This window comes from Corvus moneduloides, chromosome 3 (genome assembly GCF_009650955.1).
Source record: "Corvus moneduloides isolate bCorMon1 chromosome 3, bCorMon1.pri, whole genome shotgun sequence".
Classification (NCBI taxonomy): domain Eukaryota; kingdom Metazoa; phylum Chordata; class Aves; order Passeriformes; family Corvidae; genus Corvus; species Corvus moneduloides.
The window spans coordinates 73587797-73614242 of NC_045478.1; the positions used below are offsets into that span (position 1 = coordinate 73587797).

The 26446-nt window shown below is 37.7% G+C and overlaps 1 protein-coding gene across 11 annotated transcripts in view; it reads left to right on the forward strand.

The window, feature by feature from the left end:
- RGS7 (regulator of G protein signaling 7) overlaps positions 1-26446 on the forward strand; it is a 246431-nt gene that overhangs the window by 187629 nt on the left and 32356 nt on the right. For all 11 annotated transcript variants that reach the window (XM_032102207.1, XM_032102209.1, XM_032102210.1 and 8 more), the window contains 5 exons: positions 16021-16095; positions 17167-17265; positions 18005-18066; positions 19505-19615; positions 20072-20197. In XM_032102207.1, the coding sequence (XP_031958098.1) occupies positions 16021-16095; positions 17167-17265; positions 18005-18066; positions 19505-19615; positions 20072-20197 (473 nt within the window). The remainder of the gene's footprint in view (positions 1-16020; positions 16096-17166; positions 17266-18004; positions 18067-19504; positions 19616-20071; positions 20198-26446) is intronic.

The following is a 26446-nucleotide window of genomic DNA, read 5'->3' on the forward strand; positions in this document are numbered from 1 at the left end:
GCGACAACATAGTTCGAAATCTACCCCAATGTAATTTTTTTTTTTTACTGAAAATGAGTTTTGAGGATCAAATGTTTCATTATTTTTGTTTGGTTGGTTGATTGGTTTTAAGGTGAGTAAATAAATATTTTTTCAGGGTATTCTTGCAGGTGTCCTGGTCCTTAGTGGCTGTATTTGTTACCTACCCAGCTACAGTGCTGATACAGAAGCTTTACATGTAAAATATAATCTATGAATATTACCTTTGCATTGTATTTCAACTTTAAGTTAATGAAAGGGGCAGAAGAGGGAAGCAAGCTGTCATTCCTAAAGGACAGTGCAGCAGGGCACTACAAGAATGGGAAGTATGAGAACAGCTGCACGGGCAGTGAAACCAGGAGAGTGGTGATGGAGAAAAAGAGCATGATTTGGGTATCAGAAATGTCACGTGACTCATAAGTTTAAAATAAAAGAAATGAACCAAGGTTTGACATGAAAGAGGATTTGGCTCAAAAAACACTGTTGTTTCATAGTTCCCAAATCACAGTCAACCCTGAAGGTGATTACAGAAGTTCTAGAAGATTTGTGCCGCAGTCTGAGGGACAGAAATTCTTGAAAGTCATTATCATGGTTACTTTTGATTGGCTGGCCCATAATTTTTTCCTAGGTTTTTAGACTGAGATGATGCTTGGAGATGAACCAGAGAAATTGGATTTGGAAAGTTTTCTTCAAATAATCATCTATTCCTCAATTTTCTTCTGAGTCACAGTTAAGAGAACAGCTTTGTTATCTCATTGTTTAGTTTCCATTCCAATATTTATTTAATTGCAGTTTCCCTGTGGGGATGGGGTTTTTTTGGTGTTTTGGGGAGACTGAGGTTTGTTATGTTTATTTCAGGGTATGTGGAGTGCAGTCTTGTAATTTCTGTAAATCCCAGTTTCTGCTTTATGTAGAAAGATCTTGGCTTGCAGTTAAAAAGAGTATGGCTGAGCTTCAGCTTTAGACACTGCAGCCTGCAGAGACATTCCCAAACAAGTTTTAATTTTACTAGTTCAGATACCAGCCATAGTAAAACCACGGAAATTTGTGTCAGGGAGAGCTGTATAAACTCCCTTTCAATCCTGACATCAGGCCTAGGATAAAGTCCATGCCGTTATTTATAAGGTAGAGTCAGTATCTGGCATAGGTCTGAGATTAGTATTATTCACATATAGTGATGCATTTCTCTTTTTGATGGCAGAGTAAACATATTGTAAAAGTCTTTCTCTTCTTTCCACCTGCCTAGAAAGTGTATTATTTTCATAATTTTGAAACTTCTATTGATAAGAGACTGTGGAAATAAGCAAAAATTGGTTAGGAGGATTAAGGTGTTAGTCAAAAACAATAACAAATCAAGCTAAATTGGGGAAGTGAGTTACTTCCAGAGAAAGAAATTGAGAAGCTGCTTTTGTTCAAAAAGAAATGTCATGCTCCTTATTAAAGTCTTTGAAAGAGAACTTGTTTCAGCTTTCCTGAATTATCATCTCTTTTTAAACCCCATAATCTTACACTTGTTGAAAAGGGAAAAACAAGTACTAAAGCAGTAAATCCTCTGAAACATTCTCAAACCCACGCCAAATGTAGTCAGAGCAAAGTAGCTGTGGCTTGCTGTAAAATTAACTCTTTTAGGTAACAAGCAAGATGGCTGATGCCTTGCTGTTACAAATGATTCACTTTTCTTCCTGAGTTACGCATTCATGAAATAAAAAAGGCGTTTTGGATACTTGCTGAGATTCAGATTAATTCAGAAGATAATGAGGGAAGTATCCTTTTCTTCTGTTATCCTTTTCTTCTGAAAGTCACCTGTATGCTTTGTAACCGTAATAAGTTAAAAAAATAATTCATTTTCTCCAATGCATCTCTGACCTTTGCCCTCAGTCAGGGTGTTGGTTGTATTACAGTCACATTTAGCAGGTTTGTGTGCAGTTGTTTTTAAAATGAAGATGGGAAATGTGTAACATTCCTCTGTGTGTTCCTCTCCAAGTTTTAAACACTGTCTATGGTTTAGTCATAGTGTGATTTGATAAAGCATGAGCATGAGTCAAAGTGTGAGCCAGTTCTTCCACTCTGCCATTTATAACTTGGTTAAACCAAGTCCACAGTACTTCTCTTCCCATTGCCATTACTGGTTTGCTGAATAATGGTGATTATTTTGGTTCTTTGGGAAAAAAATTGATATAAAATATTGATAAGGGTCAGACTTGATGACCTTAAAGGTCTATTCCAACCTAGATGATTCTTTGATTTTATGAAAAACAACAGCAATATTTGTGTGATTTAATACAGGACAGCAAAGTATCTGGGGTGAGTATTTCTAGTAAGGACAGCAGTAATATAGGGTGGGTTTAAGATAATGTTGTTGTAAAATTCAGAAGTATGTATCATTTCTGGATTTGGGTGGTTCTTGCCATTCTTTCCTAACACTAAACTAGGAAAACAGTGTTCTTCAAATGTTGCAGAATGGTTAGAGGATCAGGGACATGGATTATTGATAAAGGGAACAAATCAATAACAAAGCTGTACAAGCAAGAGCCTGCAGGTAAAGGCCTGCATGACAAAAAGCCTCCATGAGAAAATCCCTGCGTGAGAAACAGGCTTGAGAACAAAAAGGGAGTTTTAAGGAGGTACAGTCCTGTGCTGATAAGATATACTGACCATGAGAAGGGAGGAAGATTTTTGATCTCTCAAGTCAAAACATAAATAATAGAAGCTTGCCAAATGTAGTCTTTTATCTAACCCAAGTATGTAGAAGTAAGAATGTGCTTTTGTAAGCTTAAACCAATCAAGAACTGACAAGCGTATATACTGATACTATATAAGTGCCTCCGTATTGCCAATAAACGAAGCTTGCTTTATCAATCACATGGATTGTCTGCATGGCTTCCCCCGCCCGGAAGTCGGCATTTGGCACCCAAGCAGAGACTGGGACTTCGTTTTCTTGACTAAGGTGGGAGACTGACGCGGCACCGATAAGCGGCGATCGGGGGGCAAAAGATCAGCAGCTGCAAGCAAGCGTCTGATCCGTGCCTGGACTGACCTAACAAGAGGGGTCCGTTGTATTGGCTGACAAGGGCAAACCTGGGAAAAGGCTGCACAAATCCTGTCGACAGGGATTGCGGTAAGACGCAGATGTGGTAGGACGCAGATATAGAAACAGAGGTGACCCTTGATTTATTTTTATGCTTTTTAGAAAAGCGGGGAGTTAAAGAAGTAAACCTTTGTAAGGAACTAGATGATCCAAGATCATTCAAAAGGAAAGCTGAAGAAGCAAAAGCTCTCGGATTAATCTGGAGAGCAGTAACTGGCACTCTCGCAGAGATGAAAATAGAGAGGACAGTGGCCGCAGCCGCCATAGAGGCTTTAGAGAGTGGCAGTGCTGGCTGTGGCAGCTCCGGGAAAGAAACAGACAGGGCTCTTACGGAGCGGCGGCTAGAGACTGGAGCGGAGTCCAGGGTAGCACGGTCCTTCGGGCTGGCTGCGAGAAAACCGATTAATGGCACAGCAGCACCCGTCCGCTCACTGCAGGAGTTGCTGGACTCAGCAGGGCAGGATATTTTCCTTCCGACGTCTGAGAGAGGAATGGCCACAAATGCGGGAGCAGAGCCTCCCGACCCAGGGGGCGGGGCACAGGCGGGCCAAGGAGACACAGGCAGTCCTGGTGTCCGGCCGAAAGCGGCAGAGCAACGGAGTGGTCCTAAATCCCAGCCAAAAGCGGCAGAGAGCAACCCCCCCCGCCGAACAGTGAAACGTCCGGCTGCGAAGCAGCTTCTGTGGTTTTGTCGCCTGCAGAGCCAGAGCCAGCCGGGGTTGCTGGGGGTCAGCCCCAAGAGGGGGAGAAGCACCAAGAAATGATACAAGAAGTAATCAAAAAGCTTGCTGACTTATCTACACGAAGTATTTTGCAGTCTATCTTTACAGCAGATGTTCTGTGTCCGAATGATTGCATCAGCATCGCACAGTTGTTATTAACCCCTTCACAGTTCCTGCTCTGGGAACGAACGTGGAAACAGCTAGCACAAGAAGAAATGAGCCAACATCAAAGTGACACACAAGACCCACTGTCTGCACTCCAAGCTGACATGCTAACTGGAAGCAGAGCTTACGGGGCGACAGTAACACAGCTGACCATGCCCACAATCCTTCATCAGTTGTCACAGACTTTTGCCCACAAAGCCTTGTTGTCAGCAGCCTTAAAGGATGCAACTGAGCTCTCTGAAGAGCTCCAAGAGCAAATGTTCCAAACACTTGCATTTGAAAATGCTAATAGGCAAACTAAGACAATTCTTGCCATGCTGCCCCAAGGAGCAGGTGTAGATGAGATGCTCGTACGTGCTACCTGTGCAAAACAGTCATCTCAAACAGCTGCTTTTACTGCAATGCTGCAGAATGTCCTGCAACAACAGGGACAAGTCATCGCCGCAGCACTGACCAGAGGGGTGCCCAGCAAGTGGTGCCGTGCTGTGCATACAAGACCCCGAAGCGAGAAGGTGCAGTCAGCATCAGCTCCTAAGGAAAGTGACACCACTACTTCAACAGCTGGAACTCTGGGACCTCCGTCCCGAGAAGCCTTGGGAGAGGCTGCAGACGTGGCTGAGTGAAGGAGCTGAGGACTTGCCAGATCCACCACTCTCCGTAGCAGAAGAAATAGCGAGACCCTGGGGCGAATGTAACAGCTGCCCTGGGTGGTTGCTAGTGACTTGTGGTGGGTGTCAGGGAACTCTCTCCAAAGGCAAAACTAAGAAGGAGAATTGCATAAATTTTTTGGTATATCATCAAACACAGAAATAGAGTAGGGAATTAGTTTTTTGACTGTCTTGAGACAAAAGCATTAGCAGACATTTTCAATCAGCTGTCTGCCCATTTAGATCGAATGAAAGCAGTCAATTTGGCTAGCATTTATGTTTTTACCTGGTGCTTCAGCAGCCAGGGCTTACGCTATTTTGCATAAACTTGCTTGCTGGGAGAGGGATAAGTTAAACATAACTTCGCAAATGCTTGATGAGTTAAGCGTAGAAGTTACTAGTGTTAGACATACAATATTACAAAATTAAGTAGTCATTGATTTTCTACTATTAGCTCACAGCCACGGCTGTGAAAAGTTCCAAAGTATGTGCTGTAATCTCTCTGACCATTCTGTTCTAATTCACAAGCAGATAAGTGAGTTACATCAATTAACCACCCAATTACAGAAAGAAGATGGTCTTAGCTTAGAAGGATGGTTAAAGTCACTAGGTTTAGGACCATGGCTAGTTTCACTTGTGCAGCATTTGATTACTTTAAGACTAGCAATATTATTAATAATAGTGTGCTTACCTTGCCTATGCCAATGCTTGCAAAAGATGATATACAAAGTTACTACATCTGTAGCCAATCAAATATTGCCTTTACAAAAAGAAAAAAGGGGAATTGTTGCAGAATGGTTAGAGGATCAGGGACATGGATTATTGATAAAGGGAACAAATCAATAACAGAGCTGTACAAGCAAGAGCCTGCAGGTAAAGGCCTGCATGACAAAAAGCCTCCATGAGAAAATCCCTGCGTGAGAAACAGGCCTGAGAACAAAAAGGGAGTTTTAAGGAGGTACAGTCCTGTGCTGATAAGATATACTGACCATGAGAAGGGAGGAAGATTTTTGATCTCTCAAGTCAAAACATAAATAATAGAAGCTTGCCAAATGTAGTCTTTTATCTAACCCAAGTATGTAGAAGTAAGAATGTGCTTTTGTAAGCTTAAACCAATCAAGACCTGACAAGCGTATATACTGATACTATATAAGTGCCTCTGTATTGCCAATAAACGAAGCTTGCTTTATCAATCACATGGATTGTCTGCATGGCTTCCCCCGCCCGGAAGTCGGCATTCAAATATTTTAAACTTTGTCACACATCCCACACCTTTTGCTTCTCTCTCTTTTTATGACATTCTATGTCCATTAATTTAATTTTCTCTGTTTATATTTTTAAATTGTATTTTATATGATCTGAACATGACCCTTCACATTTGACCTATATGCAAAATGCATATTGGTTAGTGGAACTTTATGAGATGTTGAAGGCCAGGCAGTGGGTTCTTTTGAATTTTAATGATTTTTTCATTATTTCATCATTTCATCATTTTCAAGATCAGCCTCAGAGACTTGTCAAAACACTGAATTTACCTTGGATAAGATGGTGCACACCTGCATTTCACACTCACTGCTAGACTTTCCTGGGCCAGTCACTTGTTTAGCCGGAGAACACTTCTCTCTGCTTTATAATAACATTTTCAGAAAATTTTTAAACATCTTCAGATAGCAATTGTGAATCATGCCATCCAACTTCTCTAGTGATATATATACACATAATTTTCATGTGTTCTTTTGCACTTGTTTGACCATATGTCCTTACAAGGGAGTTACCTCTACAGCAGGCAGGGAATGCAGCCAAACCAGCAATTGTCGCTCTCAGACAATTGCCCTTCTGGTAATGAAACAAAACTTTGTACAAAATTTTAATTACAAAAAATGGTTATAATATTTATGATCCATAACTGCTTGTAGTTGAGGCACATACTTATAAACCTTCTAGCTGGCCTGCTTAGACCTTTGTGGAAGATTTTGTACTGACATTACTTAGCATTTTTATTTAGTCTAGTACTTGAGTAAAGGTGGGGCAGATAGGGAAACAGAAGCCAAGTTTCTTGCAACAGTGCAACAAAAAAAATTTTTGGAAGTTAAAACTGAGACATCCAAGTTGTGAAATAGTTCATTGATGAGATGGTAGAAGGACACAGAAAAATGATATGACAATATGGTTTTGAGTAAGACCCAGTTCTGTGTGAAACTAGGAAAATAACCTGAAGAAGTAAGTATAAGGAACTTTTTTTAACAAGTGCAACGTTTATGCATTGATCTTTGTAGCTGTGGGAATTAGATTTGCTGCTTTAAGCCAAAGCATTTTGTCAAGGATCTTCTTATAAGTCAAAAGGCATATAATCAGTTTCTAAATGTCACCTATATTTGCCATCGGCATTTTCAGAGACGTGCTAGACTTTTCTGTTGCCACTTCTTTTCAAGTGAATAACCTAAATTTCTTTTGTATGAAATTTGTAAAACAGCAGTTTCCTGCTTTTTGGGGTAAAAAAAATCCAGAAAGAAATTAAATTTAGCCAGTTTCCTTGTGCAACAGTGTCACAAATACTGGAATCTTCACATAATCAAAAATGATTTTAATACATCCTTAAGTAAAATGAATACTACTGAAACACCACTTGAAAAATTTCAATGGATCTAATTTCTGTGCAACAATTTCTGGTTCTGAAAACCAGTCACTGCAAATGTGAAATGCTATATCATAAATGAAAACTAATTCGAAATTAAATCAACTTGCAAAAAGAATTAAGCATAGAACTTCAATGCAGTAGTATTTTCTTTGGTACAGCTTCGTGTTTAATTTCATATGACTTGTCTCAAGATTAAATTCTAATATCCTTTTTTAATGTATTTTGCATATTATGTGATTCTGTGACACACAGACTACTAATTTTTTTTAAAAAAAACAATGATTAGATCTCATTCTCTTAAGGTGGCAGCCTGACTTTCAACAATATCTGTCCTTAATCAACGAAGTATGTGAGAACATGGGGATCCCTGTCATGGTCCAAGATGTTCTATCTTCTACGGAGTCATTTTATTCTTTCATTTATTAGTATTATATTCCTTGAAAATTTCTCTGTGTCTCTCTTTCTACTGTTTCAAACAGGTCTTTCATTTGCACAGCCAGTGGAATTCCTTGTGTTTCTGATACTACTCAGGGAAAAGATCTAAACTCTAGTTTGAGAAGACAAATAAGTATAAAGTGGAAATTGATGCAATGTAGGTTTCTTTATTTTGGAAAGACACTAAAAATCTTTGAAATTTTAAGTGATCCTAAAGTCTATGCTTAAAGTGAGACTTCCCAGCTCTTAGTTTGAAAATTTTCTGAGTTTTACCTTGCTGCAAACATAATTAAAGTTTGATCAAACTAATTGATCAAATGTCTCTCTTTTGTCTGATGGTGTTCAAACCTCCATTGTCTTGTCAGAACAAGAGAAACAACTCATAGTTGAACTTTTATCCATTAATTGCAGACCTTTCCATGTTTTGATTAGGTCCATTGCAGAACAACAGTGGAACTGTTATTTTGGTATTAGTCAGTGACGTTCAAATCAATCCTTGAATAAAGGATATATTGATTTTACTCACTGGTCCAACAGCAAGTTTTCTGTCCTCCATGTGGGGCTCTCCATAGTATGTTTAACTTAGGCATAAATGCAAAATTCATTATTTCTCCATCAATATCTTTCTAGTGTATGACACAATAAGGTTTATTGCTCATTCATTTTAGTTTAAAAAATAAGTCTGTAACTTTTTATTATTTATCTCTGTTCTTTAATGAGTCAAAATGGAATTAGCTATTGAGGACATGTATTGAGCATTTAAATTCATTCTATGCTATCTGCATAATTCTCTACTAAAACCTTCAACAGAAGAGAACACTTAATCCTAACAATGTTTTTATTAATTCTTATGAATTAAGACAATCCCTTCCTTTGAAGGAAGCAGCTCAATAAGATTTTACATTGAACATTCTGTGGCCTGAAATATCAGTCCAATAAACGAATACGAAAGGATGAAAAGCTTTTATTTACTTAATCAAAAGCCAGTAGGTTTTACATTATTATCAACTGATAGCTGGTTGTAGTGGTTAAGCTGTGTACAACTAATTTGTTTCCATTATACTACTTGACTGTAGATCACTATTTTCAGGTATATTTGCAGCATATTGACAGACGTATCGCATGTTTTAAAAAAGGATTTGTATTAAGAAACACAAAGACATTTGAGGTTAGTCTGTGCAAGTCCAGTTCCAAGTTGTATTCATTTACTTCAGTGTCAGACTGAATCCATACATTGCAATTATTTACCTTGAGTTCCAAAAATACAGTATTTAGAAGCATAACATATCTCATATCATCTCATGATGAAAAGACTGTGGATATTGAAAATATCTAATGAGTCAGTAGAACAAGCAGGTTTTAATAACTTTTCCCTGATTATCTGCCAAATTTATGAGGCCTCTAGAAATGAAATATGAATTGTGCTTGTGTAGGCTCTATACTTGAGAACCATCTTGGGATTTGCTTCCTAAAAATTATGTTTCAAAGGTGGTAATTGAAAGGTTAAGTCTGCTTCTCAGAGGAGGTAATTTCTAACAGACAAGAGTCCATAGGAAGAGCTAGGTGCTAATTTTAGAAGCTTGGTCTGGAGTTGTAGAGAGGTGTAGTCTTGATAGGAGTTCTTTCCAAAGTAGTCATCAAACTTATGTACGTATTACAATTTACATTTGCGGTTGCCATGGCCACTGGACTGTATTCTGAATATTAGTCTCTCTGTGTTTGCTTCTTATTAGAACTATAATGCAAGTGGGACTTCCATAAAAGCACTGTGACTTAACAGCAGGTATTGGAAGTCCAGTCACAGTGCTTATTTGTCAGTCTGAAAAACTGAATCAAAAAGGCGTGTTTTCAGAGAGGTGGTTGTGCTAAAATTTGTTGTGCAGAAGCTTGGAATATGGTACTACTACAAGTAGCATATAATATGATAATTTCATATTTTATACTACTGTACATGTGTATGAAACTCTAAGTACTGTAAAATTATATACTGCAGTCGTTAAGTAGCTAGACCCATCCAATTTAGTTTATAGTTTGTAGTTATGGGATTATGCTGCATAATGAAAAAGAAAAAAAAATCCACCCCTTGTGTCCTAGTACTTAAACTCAGCATAGTATTTTTCCTCTCTCTTCAGATTTACTGGGGATCTTGTTACTAGAGGTGTTGTCAAGTCCCAGTGTTCACACACTTGATTTCTCAGAGTTATTTTCACAGAACTGCTGAATCAAATGGGAATAGTAATTAAAACAAACACCTTTAGGGAGGCTCATAAAGTTCGTAAGAGTGTTTCAGATTAGGTACACCTAGCTGATTGTAAATTAACCCCATGATTAGGTTCTGCAGTTTTACATAACAGTATCTTTTTCTCACCGAAAGGAAGTGGTTCCTGTAGCCCAGTTCCCGTGATCACTGATTTGTCTTTGCTGCCTTGGGGGGCATAACAGAGGCTGGTGAGATGTCCCCTAGAAGCACTAGCAGTACACAATCCTACATATTTGCAGTTTCTGGCAGCTATGGCTTCTGGGTTTATTTTTTTCATCACTTAGTTGAGGTTCATTGATCTCTAATTATAAAGTGAGCTACATTTAAAAAAACACATTTTCTGAAATTTGTATCTGACATTGCAATTTTGCTGTCCTTTGACTGGACCTTAAGACAGCAGCTGCTTTTCCAAATCCTGTTAAAGGCCTGACCACTTGTACTCATTATGTTTGGACTGTTCCTCTGAGATGTCCTATTGCACCAGCAAAGTTATTAATAGTGCAGCTCTTCTGCTGGAAAAGCCTCTTTATTCATTGACCCTGAAGTGTGTAAAATGAGGTAAAATCCCAAAATACCTTGATAATCATTACCTAAACCTCAACTTTTCCCTGTAAGCCTTAGTGGGTTCTGCACACTTGAATAACTTCCATCTCAGTGAAATGAAAAATTGGTGCATTGCAGGAGAATGTAGCCTTATGAGAGCCTCAGTTTTAGCCATTACTGACAACTTACTCAATATAGGATTTTAATGTCTCCTTTGATGCTAGACTACGTATGAGAAATATAATCTTTCCCATATAACCAGAGTCAAATTGGGTATTTTTCCAGCTAGCATCTCCTTTGATTTTTTCCAGCTGAGTGCCACTGGATTTTTTTTTTTTTGCCTCGTTTCTTTATTTTGTAATCTTCCGTTTCTTTTTTATAATGTTCTCCCGTTGATTTTTAACTATACACTGTTCAGATAGCTGTACAAGTAAACTGGAATAGAAAACCTACAAATAAAAATGAACTCTGCTCTTCTTCTTATCACTCACTGCCTAATTAGCTTCTTTTCTCTACTTTAGAAAGTGAGTGATATGAATAGTTACTGTTGAGGGTTAGAAGACTCCTAGAAAAATGACAGGAATAGTAGCAATGACAGAAATAGCAGAATAGATGGTTGCAAGCTTACTTTTTTTGTTAAAATCTTCTATTTCACATAATGTAAAAGACAGATTTCAATCTCTGATTTTTCTTATGTTTGTGTGCCTGACTTAATCTTTTCAAGTGAAAGAGAAGACCTGTCATGTTTGCACCCAGGTCCATAATTTAAATTTAAAGTCTTTAAATTCTGAGAGCCTGGAGATCTTGAAATTTAGTATTTTGCAATTACACTTAGCAGGTTAGATCATGCCTGCAAAACAAATAAAATCTATTTCAAAGTGTATTGACACTGAAATGCAATGAAATTTCATAAGGTATGTGATCAATCTACCTAATATTTACTGCTTTAATGAACTCTGAATTTATGGGTGTGCATATTGAAATGAGGTAATTATTTTAAATAGTGCCTATGTATTTTTAGCTAAAGAGACACTGAAATTACATTTCCTTAAATCAACCTGAGGTTTGTTTGTATGAGTTGAGCACGAACCACAGGATGCTACAGGGCAGGGGCAGCAGCAAGGAAGCACATACCAGTCTTGTTTCCACTCTGATGTTTTGGGGTGGGGAAGGCAGAGAGATGAATTTCACACCAATGTGAATACTTGATTGGAGTGGTCTGTAAAGTGGATAATTTGAATTTCACTCCCTGCAGCTTGTGAAGTGTAGGTTGCACCACAGAAGTATAGGCTGAGAGGGGCCTCTGGAGGTCTTCTAGTCCAACGTCTTGCTCAAACCAGTGCTAACTTCTAAGGTGAATCAGATTGTCCAGGCACTTGGGTTAAACAAGCTTTGAAAATCACCAAGGATGGACATTCCATAGCCTCTCTTACTTTTACTGTGAAGTATATTTCTTTATAGGTGACTGGAAATTCCTTTACTGCAATTTCAGATTACTGTCTCCTGTCCTCCCCCAGTGCACCCTTGGAAAAGGTCTATCTCTCTAAGCCCCCCTGTAGGCACAAAAGACAATGGTTAGCTCTCCCCTTTGGCAAGCATAAAAAAAGTCTGTTCCTCCAGTGGATTTTCCCATTTGGAATATATTTCTTGTGTTGTTTGTGGGGCCCAAAAGTAGTCTTGGTGTTCCAGAAGTTTCCTTGTGATGCTGAGTAGAAAGAAATAAACACTTTGCCTGCTGGCTAAGCTATTGCTAGTGCAGCTGGGTATGTGGTTTGTCTGCATTGCTGCAAAGAGATACTGCTGACTCATGTTCAGCTTCTCCTTCAGATCATTTCCTACAGAGCAGCAATACAGACAGACAGTTCCCAGCCTATCGGAATGCACGAGCTTATTCCCTCCCACATACGGGGGTATATTTGTCTCAGATACAAGAAAACTTCTGGTTATTTTGGCTTAAGTAGATGCACAGTTAAATTGCCCTTTTCTTTGGGAAAGAAAAAAAAAAGACATCAAAACTTCAGCTGACCTAATTATGAATATTAATTTACTCTCTGTTGAGCATTTTTCACTGTTTTGAATTACAAGCACATCATAGCAAAAAGATTTTTATGCAAAAGAGGCTTTGACAGCAGTTGATTTGGGCTATGTGGCCAGGCAATAAAAAGGACACTTGGAGTGTGCAACTTTGTACAGCAAGCAGACTAAAAATACTCCATACTCTGCACTACTTGGATGGAAATATACCATGGCTCAGGCATGCCATTTTATGTAATTCTTCCAAAGAGTTGTTACAGGTTTCATAAAATTAATACACTGTAGCACTATTACAAGGGTTTAGTTAATTAATTCACTGTTGCCACAGTTATCAGGAAAAGAACATTAATATCAAGTGGGTTTTTTTAACTCAACATACTCTCAGATGGTTGCTTCAAATGCTGGCGATAGCCAGATCAAGGCATGTACGTTCTGGTACCTCCTCTGCTTGCAGACAAGACTTCTTCCTTCCTTTGTGTTTCTTAGCAGAATCCTGGTATGCAACCTCCTACAGCAGCAGTAGAAAGTGGTGCTGCTTGGGTTTCATACTAATGTTGTTATCCAATAACTGAAGTAGGGGTTAAAATTCCGCTATATGTGGGTTTTTTATGTTCTTTGTCTGTATCCATTTACATCAACAGTGAATTTATCACGACTGGATTGACGTGTCCTTTAATGTAAATTAATACAAAGGCATTTGTACTTTGAGAAAAGGACATGCTAACGGATGAAAAAAACTAAGTGAATGTATGACAGTTTTTCACCCAGATATTTAAAAATTGATGAGGACCAAATTCTGCCCTGGTTGTGATCTTGCTGTATGATAATTTCAACAAGGTCACAAGGCTTTCCTCTGTGTGTGTTGAGGGGAAATTGTTTTCACACAGAATATTACTCCTGAAAGAAATAAGCATTCTATTTACACATATAGAAGAGTTCTCAAGTCTTCCAGGAAATCTGTTTGAAAACTATTTACAGTATTAGTATGCAAATTATATACCACACACTAAATGGGAATCTTGCAGCAGAGCACTCTGAGAGGCATCTCACTATTTGAACTATGGTAGTCCAGTTAAAAAAACAACACAAAAAAAGAAAACACAGCTGGATATAATTGTATTCAAACACATACTTATTATCTTATTGAGGGGATACAAATAAAATTAAATGTTGTCCAGCAGAGGTTTTCCCACAAAGACTGAGTTCTTTTAGCAAAATGTTCATATAATGCAACTTTTTGTGTTTATTTTAATTGAAAATATGTTTGATATTTATTCCTAAATATTGACAAATGAAATTCGGCAGCACCAGAGAAACCATAAAACCCATCTCATATCAAGTATAATCTAATATATATATACTTATGTTGAGAAGAAAACATAAATTGTGACCCAAGCTACATTAGGTACTTCCAGTCATATAATTTAAATCAAGTTATGAAAATAGTATTGTATAGAGGTAGTGATATATGTCTTAAACTCCTATTGTTACCCCAGGTTGTCAGAGTAGTTGATACGCCCTTTAGCTGCCTCCTCTTCTTCACTGGAGCTTCCTGATGCTTCCCTGCCTCTCCCTGCCTGGGGCAGCTCTCCTGTCAGCTTCTCTTCAGTCCCCCCTTGGTCCAGTTTCTCCCCACACAGTCTCTCCTGCGTGCCCCTGCCAGAGCAGCTTTCCTTCAGCATGAGAGGTTTTAAACAGCCAGGTGTCAGTAAGAATCCACTAGGTGCTGTAGAAGGTCAGTACTGGGCTCGGCCTCTTTGCAACTAGCAAAAGCTTTGCCCTGGTTTCATTTCTAAAAATCTCCCAGAATTTCTTGTGTTCCTTACATCAATCTGCACAATTCTGGCATGTAAGTTACCCAGGCAAGTTGCAAGATCTGTCCGTACCAATTTACTGCTGGTGGGCTTGAAATCTTTAAAAATAAGAGGCTTCAGATGAGGTTTATGCCTTCTTTTTTCCCCCTCTCCATTTTTAGGACATGCTTTTAACAAACCATAACTGAAAACTGAACAAATAACAGTTTGTACCTTATGTAAGTGTGCCTGCTATTTAAATTGTTACATTCAAAGGCTGTAGATGTTGTTAAAGCCCCTCTCTTCTTCACTGCCAGCTGCTGCTCTAATCCTAAAGTAGATGCACTGGGGTTTTTTAAGCTTTGTATCTCAGTATACTGCCCTGGGAAATTGCTTTCTGCTTTTAAATTGACCATCATGCAGAACTTTGTATTTTTCAACCTGCCTTTTTCTTTGAGAGTTGCCATTTATTTCTGAGTTTAAAAATGCCCATTTTTGTTCAGAAGCACGAAGGGTACCTTCCCAATTCTAGTGTGTCAGATGCAGTCTTAAGAATATTTATTGTTAGCAGTGAGGAACTTTTTCTGCTGCAAATGTAATATGATCAAATGCACACTAATTTATTACTTTAAAATAGAAACTTATTTATTTGTTAATTCTAAAAAACCCATACTGGATTAAATAAAATCAGTCTGGTTTTTAGAATATTTTCCAGAGGCAAAGTACCATTGCTCTGTTTAATGAAAGCTATTTTTTTCTTAGTTCTTCCTATGTAAGCAATTTTTAAAATTTTGTCTTTGAAAATTTAGAGTCACACTTTTCGTTATGATAAGAAGACAGAGGTTGTAACATTAGTGTGATAATAAGTCCATCCTGGCTGTTGGGCAAGTAAATTCAGTATCTAGCTACTCCCATTAAAAAACCCCAACCTACTTTCACTAAAAATCCGCTCCCACTAGAGAGCAGATTTTGTAGTTTCCACTCAGTGTCAAATGTAATTCCTCTAAAATCAATAGATAAAACTCACCTGAGAGCAAAACACTTTTTATTAGTTTTTTCCAGCAAAGGGTAAAAACCAGATTTACGCACAGATTTTGTAGTTAGAGGGAAGTGTCAAAGGAAGATAAATTAGGAGAATCTAGAGTGCTTGCCTGCTTTGGGGTGCTACAGAGTTGTGAGAACGAGCCAATGAAACCCAGATACGATGTGCTGAGAGTAATTTTATTTAGGCTGTCAGTCTTCTGGTTAGGCTGCAGAAGCCTGTTTTGCTGGTTTGGTTTGGTTTTTTTCCTTTGTTTTCCAAAGAAGCAAATCCTGTTTTGGTACTTTTTTTCATTGCATTTTAAAAGAAGATCCTCTTTGAAAATTGACCCAAAAGCAGGTGCTCCTGAAGGGAGCCTGAGGTTCACAGGTGAGGTGAATATTGCACAATTCTGTTTATTTTGTCTCATTAGGTCAACCATGCTTCTTAGAGGAATAGCTAGAATGTAATGAATGGCTTCCTTGGCAAAACCGAAGCAGAAACATGTGACTGGTTTCTGTTATCTTGGGAATTTATTTTATTTCAATTTCATGGTGTGGAATTTATTTTTCAGTCTTGCACACTGAAGAGGAGTATCTCAGTGAAGTTCCTTCCCAGATTTAGCCCTTTGCTTTCCTTTCTCTTTCTTTTAATAGCCTGGCTGTGTAAACACGACTGAAGTGGATATAAAAAAATCTTCAAGAATGAGAAATCCACATAAAACAAGAAAGGTAAGTACTGTTATTATACCAAAATCAGGAGGTGGAGGAAATTTATAGCACAAATTTCCATAATTTCTTACAGCATTTTTTTCTTACAGCTGCAAGGAACAAATGCATGAACATATGTTAATATTTCATAAGCTCTTAGTTGAATTAGTATTAACAAATTTGCTAATGCTAAGTAAATTCTATCACATAAGATTTTGGAGAAATACAAAGAGATTTTAAATATAAAATTCATTTTTGCATTCTTTATTCATGTTGTTTAGTAGATTGAGTAAAGCCTATTAAAGTGTTTCTGTCAGTAATTAAGGAAAAGAAATTTTAAAATTCAGTGTGAACTCTAACAGCAGTTCTTGTCCTGTTCTTAATGAAAAGTGTGTCTCTTTTTTACAATTATGCCCAAAATACTTTCCACTGGAAATTGTGGAAGAAATTAGCTCTATCTAAATTAGGTTGTAATTGGAGTGTAATTTATCTAGGGTTGTATAGATGGATTGGCTCAACTCTTTTAAATCCTTTGCACCATAAACATATAGATTGACTTCCACTTTAAAGTACTTCCTTTGAGGTACATTTGCATGTTGATCCATGGAAAAATATGTTTTAAGAAGGAAAGTGGATTTAGAGAAAGTTTTAGCTTGTCTTATTTATGGTAGTGAAAGGTCCAGATTAGTGTAATTTACCAGAGAGTAATTGCAATTTTGGGAGTCATCCAAATAATCCTTGTGCTAGTGTACCTTTCACAATACCTCACCTACCAGTCATCTCTGCTTACTGTAATAGCATCTCTCAGTGTCATTCCCCATGTTTACTGTGACGCTAATATAGAGACCTAATAAAAGTAGATCCTTTGTCCTGTGGCTTTATGGAATTGTGGGAGTTTGGGAGTCTTTATTTTACACTCTAGTGCAGAAGCACAGTTTCATCTGAGTGCATGGGTTATTGCAGTTTCCTCAGGAAAAGATGATCTTGGCTAACTTCTTGAGCACAATGTACTAAGCCATGACAGTTATTATGAGTGTGTGTAGAAAGCACTGTATGAAAGCAACTCTCATCGTTCCATATTTTTTTGCTCAGTCTGTCTATGGCTTACAAAATGACATTCGAAGTCACAGCCCTACCCACACGCCAGTACCAGAGACTAAGCCACCCACAGAAGATGAACTACACCAAGAGGTTTGGAACATAACTACAAACATGTACTTTTAAATTAACTTTTTAGGAAAGTAGGTATAAAAATATTATTGTAACTGGGAAGTTATTCAAAACAGGTGTAGCAAACATTTAATAAACTTTTTCCTTGTTTCAAGATATATGGATTTAGGAATGTAACTTCATCAAAACTAAGGAGACAAAACCTGAATTTTTTTGTATAATGCATTAAACATCTAAAGGCAGTGGGAAGTAGGCCAGTGAGTGGGTTCTTTGTATAGCTAAGCCCATTAGACTGTTCAGCTGTGGAGAGCTTGCTCTTCTTTCAATACTGATTTGAGGTTTGGGGGTATACTTACCACTCCATGTATGCATGTATAAGGTCACACATTTATCTACTGTTAAAGCTTTGTTAATCTTTCCTGAGATGTTAGAATTTGGAGAAGGTAAATGTCTGAAGAAGTATTAGTTCTCTTCAAAAATCTAAATAAAGGCTAATTTTAAAAATGGATTTCTGTTGATGAATCTTTAGGGAGAATGTTATATTGGGCACATCTTTTGTCTCTGTATGATCTTTTCTCTTTAATGGAAAATTCTATTTATTTTAGAACTACGCTGGTGAAATGTTGTTTTAATTCTGATATATTTCTCTTCTGTGCCCTAGGATAAATTAAGGTTCAATTACAGCCCTAATAAAAAAAGTTATAGAAATGGAATCAAGCAATAAATTACTCATAAAACTCTTTGCCTTCCTTTCTTGCAGATTAAGCACTGGCAAATGCAATTAGACAGACATAGATTAAAAATGTCAAAAGTTGCAGAGAGGTACGTATATTGTCACATTTTCTTTTTTTTTCAGTTAGACTGATAACTATTGGGAAAAATGTCAGTTTGAATTAGTTTCAAAGAGCTATTCACAGCAAATAGCTCTTCAAAGAGAGACATGGGAGCTCAGATTTCATAGAAATAACTGGTTAGAGTTTACTTTAAGTGGAGAAGTATGAAGTTCTTTTAGTGATAAAAATACTCCAGATATTCCACAATACATATCTGATAAACCCAAGTCACTGAAAGAGCCTCTGACCAAGGGATCACAAGTTTCACCTTTCATTGGCAGGGAGGCTAAAAGGGAATAGGTCTGGGGTTATTGTTTTGATATTTCAAAAGGGCAATCACTGATGAACCAAGGGAACTGATTGGTGTGGAGCTCAGTCAGTGCTTGAACAAAGTGAGTTTGGGCTCAGTTTGGGTCAGAGATGTAACACTAGTAGGAATCTATCTCCTAATAAGACCAGAATTTGTCAAGAAGGGGCTAGAAATCAAATAAAACAAAAAGCCCAACGTTGCAGAAAATGGAGCTGCATAGGGCTCAGTAAAGGAAACTAACCCAGATACAAATTACTCTTCATCTTCTAATATACATTTGTACAAATATGTCTACTTATTTATGTGTATGTGTGCATATATATGCAAATACATATACATATTTATTCACAAAGAGAGCAGGTTAAGATTTTTTGTTTGCTGAAAAGTAAATATATCATGCACACTACCTATAAAAGGAATTGAAAAGAAAGAATAGTTGTCCTCACTTGTCAGTAATTTTACAAAAATTATGAGGCCAAAGGAAACAGCAAGCATGAATAAGGCCAATGGGAGATGTAAATTACCAGAATACAAGCAAAGATTTTAGTGCATGCAACTGAATCAGACCAATTCTTGAATATAAAAAATTGTGAAAAAAAATTGGCGTGTTTTTTAAAAGATAAACTTGAGAATAGTGCCCTTTTATTAGGAAATAATAAAAATATTAATTATATTTAAGAGAAAATAAAAGGAGTACTAGCAGATGCAGGGCCAACAAATATAAGCTGTGTAACAAGCAGTGTTTTAGAACAGATTTTAAAGGAACTGATGATTAAGACCACAGGGATATGTAACATGTTCCTTTATGAAAAAACAAATGTGTGTGGAAGAGGTTATATGATCTAATTTATTAGTGTCTAAAGGAACCTTAAATGGAGCTGTGTGGAAGTATTAGGGAAACTTATTTTATATCTACTCTTGATAGACCTGAGCCACCCCTCCTTCTTCAGTGGTCCACTTTTAAATGGCTTGAGCAAACCTATTTCACCCTGAGCTTGTAGCTGCCTTCTGAGTGTGTGCACACACAATTGATGCAAGGTAACTTGTTAACTGGGGTAACCTGATCAGGTTTCCTCGCCTCCTGACGTGACAATGTTTGATGCTTTTGTTTTCCTAGTCTATTAGCTTATACAGAGCAGTATTTGGAATATGATCCTTTTCTTGTGCCCCCTGATCCCTCAAACCCTTGGATATCAGATGACACCACTTTCTGGGAACTGGAGACAAGGTATATAATTTATTTCTTCTTTGGAAGTAAGGGGGTATAACGTGTTTTTCTGGAATGAGAAGATTTCAGACAAAGGTACTGCAGGAAAATACTGAGGTAGAAGGGCAATGCAGTACCCTTTTGGTCTTTGCAGTTTTACATTTGGTAAGATGGGAAGTGCTATGGGCTAATAAATTACAGTAACCAGTTTCAAGGATTCTAGTATGGTGAAAAAAAGAGACATCTTTTAAAATCTGGTAACATTCCTAGGTGGAAATCTTTATTCTTCTGTGTATTACCTTCATCCTGTGTAAGCACTAACAGTCTGTTTGCTCATTGGTGAACATTGCACAGATATGAGCACTCTAAAAAGTGAGAAAACCATGGAACTTTATGGTTTAGTCTAAATTATGAACACAGATTATTGGAATACTGAAGTATTGCTTACTTTGGGTTCTGTTGTTTTTATTTCTGTAGCAAAGAGCCAGGACAGCAGAGGGTGAAACGATGGGGATTTGGCATGGATGAAGCTTTGAAAGACCCTGTGGGAAGAGAGCAGTTTCTGAAATTCTTGGAGTCAGAATTCAGTTCAGAAAATTTAAGGTAAATGAGAGCTACTTTTTTTTTTATTAGCTTATAAGATATATTGGGTTTTTGCTTTGTTGTTTTGAGTTTTTTTTCCTGATACTTTTCATTTTTTGACTCCTTCAAAAACTTTCCTCACTTTTCAGAATTAATTAGCCCAGATTGCTGGCAGCTTTCATGTACAGGCTGAGGGAAATATTAATATAGTTAAGAGAGACTCACATGAAGCATGTTTTTCCATTCATGTTCGACTTTTGGTCAAACTACTCCTGTAAGAACTTTTCTCTCAGCTTGTCTTGTTAAACAGGTATAAAACTGACTCATTCAAAGCCTGTCCAGTATCTTTTATTAAGTCAAATACTCTGGGAAAAGCAAAATGAAAATAAAAGTGTTTAAAAATGAATAAAGGACCTAAAAGTAAAATTCACAGACTTTCATCAGGTTGATTGGTTTCTGGAGATCATTTTGAAAATCTCCACCAGTATTCTAGTACTTGTGGATCTGACACAGCTGAAGTAGGGTGACATCTAGCTCTCAAATTCCTCACTGATCGCAAAATGGAAAAGTGTTCCTAGTGTACGAAGCATATAGGGTACGTTTTAAAAAGTATATTTACAGAATTACTTTTAAGTGAGGAGAAAAGTTTTTTGATTTTAAAAATGATAGTCCATCCATTGGTTAATAGCAGGTTTTGTCTGTTCAAAGAAAGTCATATTTCAGTAAGAGTTATTTCGGAGAGATTAATGACAGCCTTTCTATAGACAGACAAATTAAGCTGAGCATAGTACAAAAATACAGGCAACATATTTTTCTCTTAATTCCACCTTGTTGTCAGATGTCATCTGTATCACTTTCCATTCACCAACAACATAAGTAGTGTAGAATCCTATTTGCATTTACATTCTAGAGCTCAGAATAATCTTAACCTACTTTTTTCCTATGCCAATTCTCACTCTAAAGTGTTGCAGCATAGCCGTTCATACTAAAATTATGCTTTTGTGGCATCTTACAAGAGGCATTTAATATTTATGGTGTTGATTTATAAATGCCAAGTAATTGCACAGATCTCCTTGTTATTAATTTAAATTTGTCAGCAGTATAATTGGAGTTGGAGTTCTCTAAATTGCTGACCATGTTCATAGTCAAACATTAACCTTGCATCACAAATACAGCCTGACCTGTATGTGTATGTTGATGACTTTATTAGTCACAGATACGGATTTTTCTTATTAAAAAGTCCAATTGGTAAAATTAATTTTTAAAACTCAGAATAAAACCAAGAAAAGGAAAGTAATTTTAAAAAATTATTATTTAAATAGCATCCTGGTAATTTGTTATGCAGAGCAGCTGTTCAAACATGAACCTATTGAGCCCAATGTGTGCTGCAGTTTCTGGTGCTTTTCTGTGATTAATTTGTCTCTCTGCCAGCTAGACTGTTACCCGCATAATCCCTAACTCTTTCTTCTAATCCTATTTACAACACTAACCACAGGCAAACTGCAAGTAACTGATCCAGAAAAATTCCCCCAAGAAATTTCTTCAGAGATGATTCCTTCATATGCCATCTACTCTTCTGTCTCTCCCTCTAAAATCTTATGTTGGCATTATAAAATATAATATCTGAGTAATGGTGAATATGATCTTACAGGCCAGGCAGGGGATAAATTTGTTCTGAAAAGGTGCTTTCTGTGATAATTAACTGAAGGAAAACTGTCTCAGAAGCTCAGAATTATATTTGTAAATTCTCAAGCTGTAGGGAAATCAATCCACCATTAGGTTCACATAGTAAAGTTGGGTTAGAAAACATGAATTTGTAAAGCTTGTTGTGTATGGCTGTCAAAATGTTTTAGACACCAATAACAGAAGTGAAAAGCTCAATGATTTCAAGCATTACCACTGATAACACCTTCGAAGACCACCGCTTTCGTTGCTCACTTGTTAACTCCATCATGGTAATTTGGGGGTTTTTAGTGGTATTTTTTTTTTTACTATTTTGATAGTCACCTTGAGAAAAATAATTATGTCAACCCACATCTTCCCACTGCAACGAATTCAACTCAAATCAGCTGCTGGTTCTTGTACTTTTACAGATCTAATCACAATAAGATTTACAACACTGCCAAGCCTATAGTTGGATAGGTGGCTGGGACCCTGCATTCAAGCTTTCAAGCCGAGTACACAGGATACAGCAGGGACTGCTGGCATGACAGGAGCTTCGCTGGTAGTAAATTAGATGTCTTATACATCATTCTGGTGAAAGAAATACCAAACCCATGAAATGATAAGTGTACCAGATACACCATTTCTATTCAAGTGCAATGGTCTTACACAGCAAAAAGTCCCAGTGTTACTGTTACTTTGACTTTGGCTGAGAGTGTCTGAGCTGTCTGAGAATATCATTCTTGGTGGATACAGATCCTGTCTTAAGGAACACAAAAAGGATGAAGGAACTTGAGCCATGATTTAATACTAAGAATTGTGCAATGATCAGGAATATAACCAGATTTCCCCGTCTTACTTTCTATCTCTGTGCTTTTTCTTTGCCTGTAAATGGGGCTTAATAGTATTTCACTCTCTGAAGGTGTTGTAAAGCACAGCAAAGGAATAAAGCTGTCTAAACAGTTCTGTCAGTGCAGTAACTTCATTACAGTGTGACTGTAGTTTGCAGGTTGGATTCTGCACTCACCTAATGCAGGCTGACTTGTGATCTCTTGTTACCATGCAGATTTTTTTGAGGAGTTGCTTTGTGTGCTGCTCTATACACAGAAAAAAATAGCGGAAGTAACATATGATTTGGATAATAGATTTATGAAATTCCCACTGCCTATTACAAAATGGTGACCATTGTTTAAAATTCACAAGACTAAAGTTCAAGCATGATCCAGTACTATTGAGCTTGGTCACAAGGCTGTCCAAGTATTAAAGAAAGGACTTTTCAAAGAGAGTGAGGTTATGAAATCCAACTTACTGCAACCTGGCAACTGGAGACCTAATTTCTTTAATTCTTGTAGGAAATTGTATTCCTATTATTATCCTTCCTTTGTCTGTAATGCAGCAGAATTCTTTGGAAAGTTAGTATTTGTATGCTGACTAGGTTTGCTCCCAACTGATTATTTTGTAGGAGTTGCAGCCTGTAAAGATTAAATAATTTCAGACCTGCCAACATGAAAGCCTGTCTAAATCATTATGCAGTATTGCAGTGGGTGTGATCTCCAAAGCAGCTCTAGGACTGCGAAAACCTAAATTAGTGAAGGGAGAGTAGTGCCAGGTTAGGTTCCATGATACACTGAAGGAAAAGCCACCGGACCCCTTGCCCCTTCCTTTGATGCTTATTTATTAGCTCTGTAATGTGTGACTAAATAGGAAAAAGGGACTTTGCATTCTTGTTATCTCGGAAGAGAGGGACTGAGAAATTTGCTAGATTTGGATGTTTTCCATCAATAACTTCTGTTTAACCATCTCGCTGCAAGCTGATATTCTGTGAGATGTTTATCCTTTACACTGGTGATTATGAGGCCTTGTTTTGGGTGCTAATAACTTGACCAAAATTTAATCCTCAAAGATGAAATTGCCTATGAGTTATTGCTCATTCAGACTCAAGCTTAAATGCCAAGTGCCAGCAGTGTTGCCATTTTTGCAGAGTAGATGAGAAGGAACTAGTTGCAAGATTTAATGATTTTCTCTGTCATATTCTTGAAATCCTTCAGTTCTACTATGCCTTGAAGCTTGAAGCTGTAGGTGGCAAGAAGGTGGATTCTAGAAATCAGAGAGCAGTGTTTCCTGCCCCAGGAAAAATCTTAAGTGATTTTATTCATAGAGTTTGTTTAGGTTGTTTTTTTTTTTTTTCTGAAAATGCCATAAGGTCTGGCCGCTGACTTGTTGTGTCACATGCACTGAGTGCAAAGTCCACATAACTCCCACTTCACTGTTTCCACACAGACTATACCTCACACATTTCATGGAGAACCATTGCCTTTCTCTCACTCTTTGTTCCTATGGGCTAAACTTAACTGATTGGCTTGGTCTGGGATCTGGCTGCTCCTGGCATTTAGGTCAGTTAATGGGACAGAGCTGTGTTGCGGCTGTGCTATTTCTCCATGAGGCCACTGTGGCTTTGAAAGTAATCCAGCTGGAGGACATAATCCCCAGATATCTTGCAACATGTGTTTCACCAGTCCATGTGGCTGGATGTACTACTACCATACACTCACTACACACCCTCACTGCTGTGTGTCTGCTGTGTGACCCAGCATGGGGCAGGGGGAATCTATCTATCTATCCCAAATGCTGGGATAGAAGACAGCAGCAAGGTTTACACTCAGCTACTCAGGTCTCTGTTCAAACAGTGCTGAGCATCTTCTAGAGAGGGTCTCCATGGCAAAAGCAAACCTCCACCCACAGGAGATGCAGTTTCATCCAAGGGCAGCCAGACTGAGTTCTAGCTCCTTACACAAAGTAGCACTAAGTCTGTGTATATCATTGTTCAGAAAATGCAGTTCCCCCTCTCCCCTCTCCTGCCCTTGCACACAGTGTTGCGGACTGTGCTTTTTGCTACAGGAGTCTTCCCTTGCTCTGGTCACATTCATGAGGCAAGGAGCTGTAAAATGATACCGGGAGCTCTTTGGATTTGAGGCCCTGTGCTGAGGTCTTGCTGACTCCATTTCAACTTCATCCATGCTATTGGTTGCCATGGGATATTGGAAAAAGTTATTTTTGAAAATGCAGGAGGGGGGCAGCCTTATTTTTGTCATTTCCTAACTTTGAATATTTAATTCAACTGTCTGTGGGAGGAGGGCAGGCATCTTTTCTTAAAAGATAAGTAAGTAGATTAAAATCTTGAAATGTGTGTTGGCTGTGAAATAAGCTCCCTAGACACGACATAACACAGAAATCATAATTCTTCCCACTTTTAGAGAGGTTTCTGTATTTAGGACTTCACATTTTTAGTAGTCTTTGAATGCTATTGTTAGAAGGGTAAAATTAAATTAGTCTATCAAAGAACTGGTGTTCAGCCTGTGAGAATGGGTCTATGCAACCTACCTATTCTATGCTGCAAGCATAGAAGTTAAATTTATTGGAATTTATCTCCCATCTATTTCCTCATAATTGAGCATAACCTACTATATGAAAACAGTTTGCTTACAAAAGAAAATAGCATCCTGAGGCATGTTTGTGGTGACTGCCAGAAGTATTGGCAGTGATACAATGGAACAAACAAGGAAGTGACATCTTTGAGCTGGATCCGCAGGGGGCCTGCAGGGAGATAGAAAATGTGTGTTTACAAAGAGCATCCTTCCCTTTCATTTTTGTGTTCCTTACCTGACTTGGAGACACATGAGTAATCAGTCAATCCCAGAAGATGCACTTGAAGGGGTTAGCACTGCAGGATATGTGCTTTTAAATGCAAATATCGAAAGCAGATTAAGGAAACCAAAGTAGGTTGCCCAAATTTGAGAGAGGGAACTGAATTAGAGTTTGTGTGCTTTGCAGTTTTTAAACTTGAGTTATGAGGCCTCTCTTCTTGCTGCATTGCCATCAGGTTCTCAGGATACATCCCCAGGCTCTGTGCAGAACTATGTTCAATTCAACTGTAGTTCATATATAAAAGTGATTCTACCCAGAATTTTCGAAACTGGAGTTCTACTGGCACAGACCCCTTTTGTGACCTTGGAGAAACCACTCCACATTATTACATTATAATATATTTGCAAAACTGGGACAATATTGCTTCTCTGTCTCTTGGAGAATCTTAGATGAAAAAATTGTGCTTAGATTCTATTGAAATTGAAGGTTGTAGAAATACCTAAAATAGTCTTCTTGGTAGAGTGAAGCTGACCATACTGGCTTGTGAAAAATGACCACAGGCTCCTTCCATCTGTGCTACAAAGAAATTTCAAAACAGGAATATGAAGGAATAATTGCTTCCTGAAAGGTAAATGTTCTCAAGTGAAGAATAGCTTATAGCAGGAACACTGTAATGTTTGCTATGCTTTACTATCGTCTCTTAAGAGTTTTGCAATAATTAAATTAGAATTTGGATTGAGGGTGGTATCATTTTGCTTTCTTGGGGGTCTGTGTACAGTTTCACTGCTCCTCTCTCTTATCCCATCCTTGTTGAAGTCACCTAAGAGAGCTTAAATTGATCTCACAGTGTAAGCAGGCTGGATTCACATTTTAAAGGTGCACCCAATTTATTTGCAAGCCTTGGATAATCCAGCTGATTTCAAAGTTAAATGACTTCAAGACTCAGCTTATCTGTTTCATGGG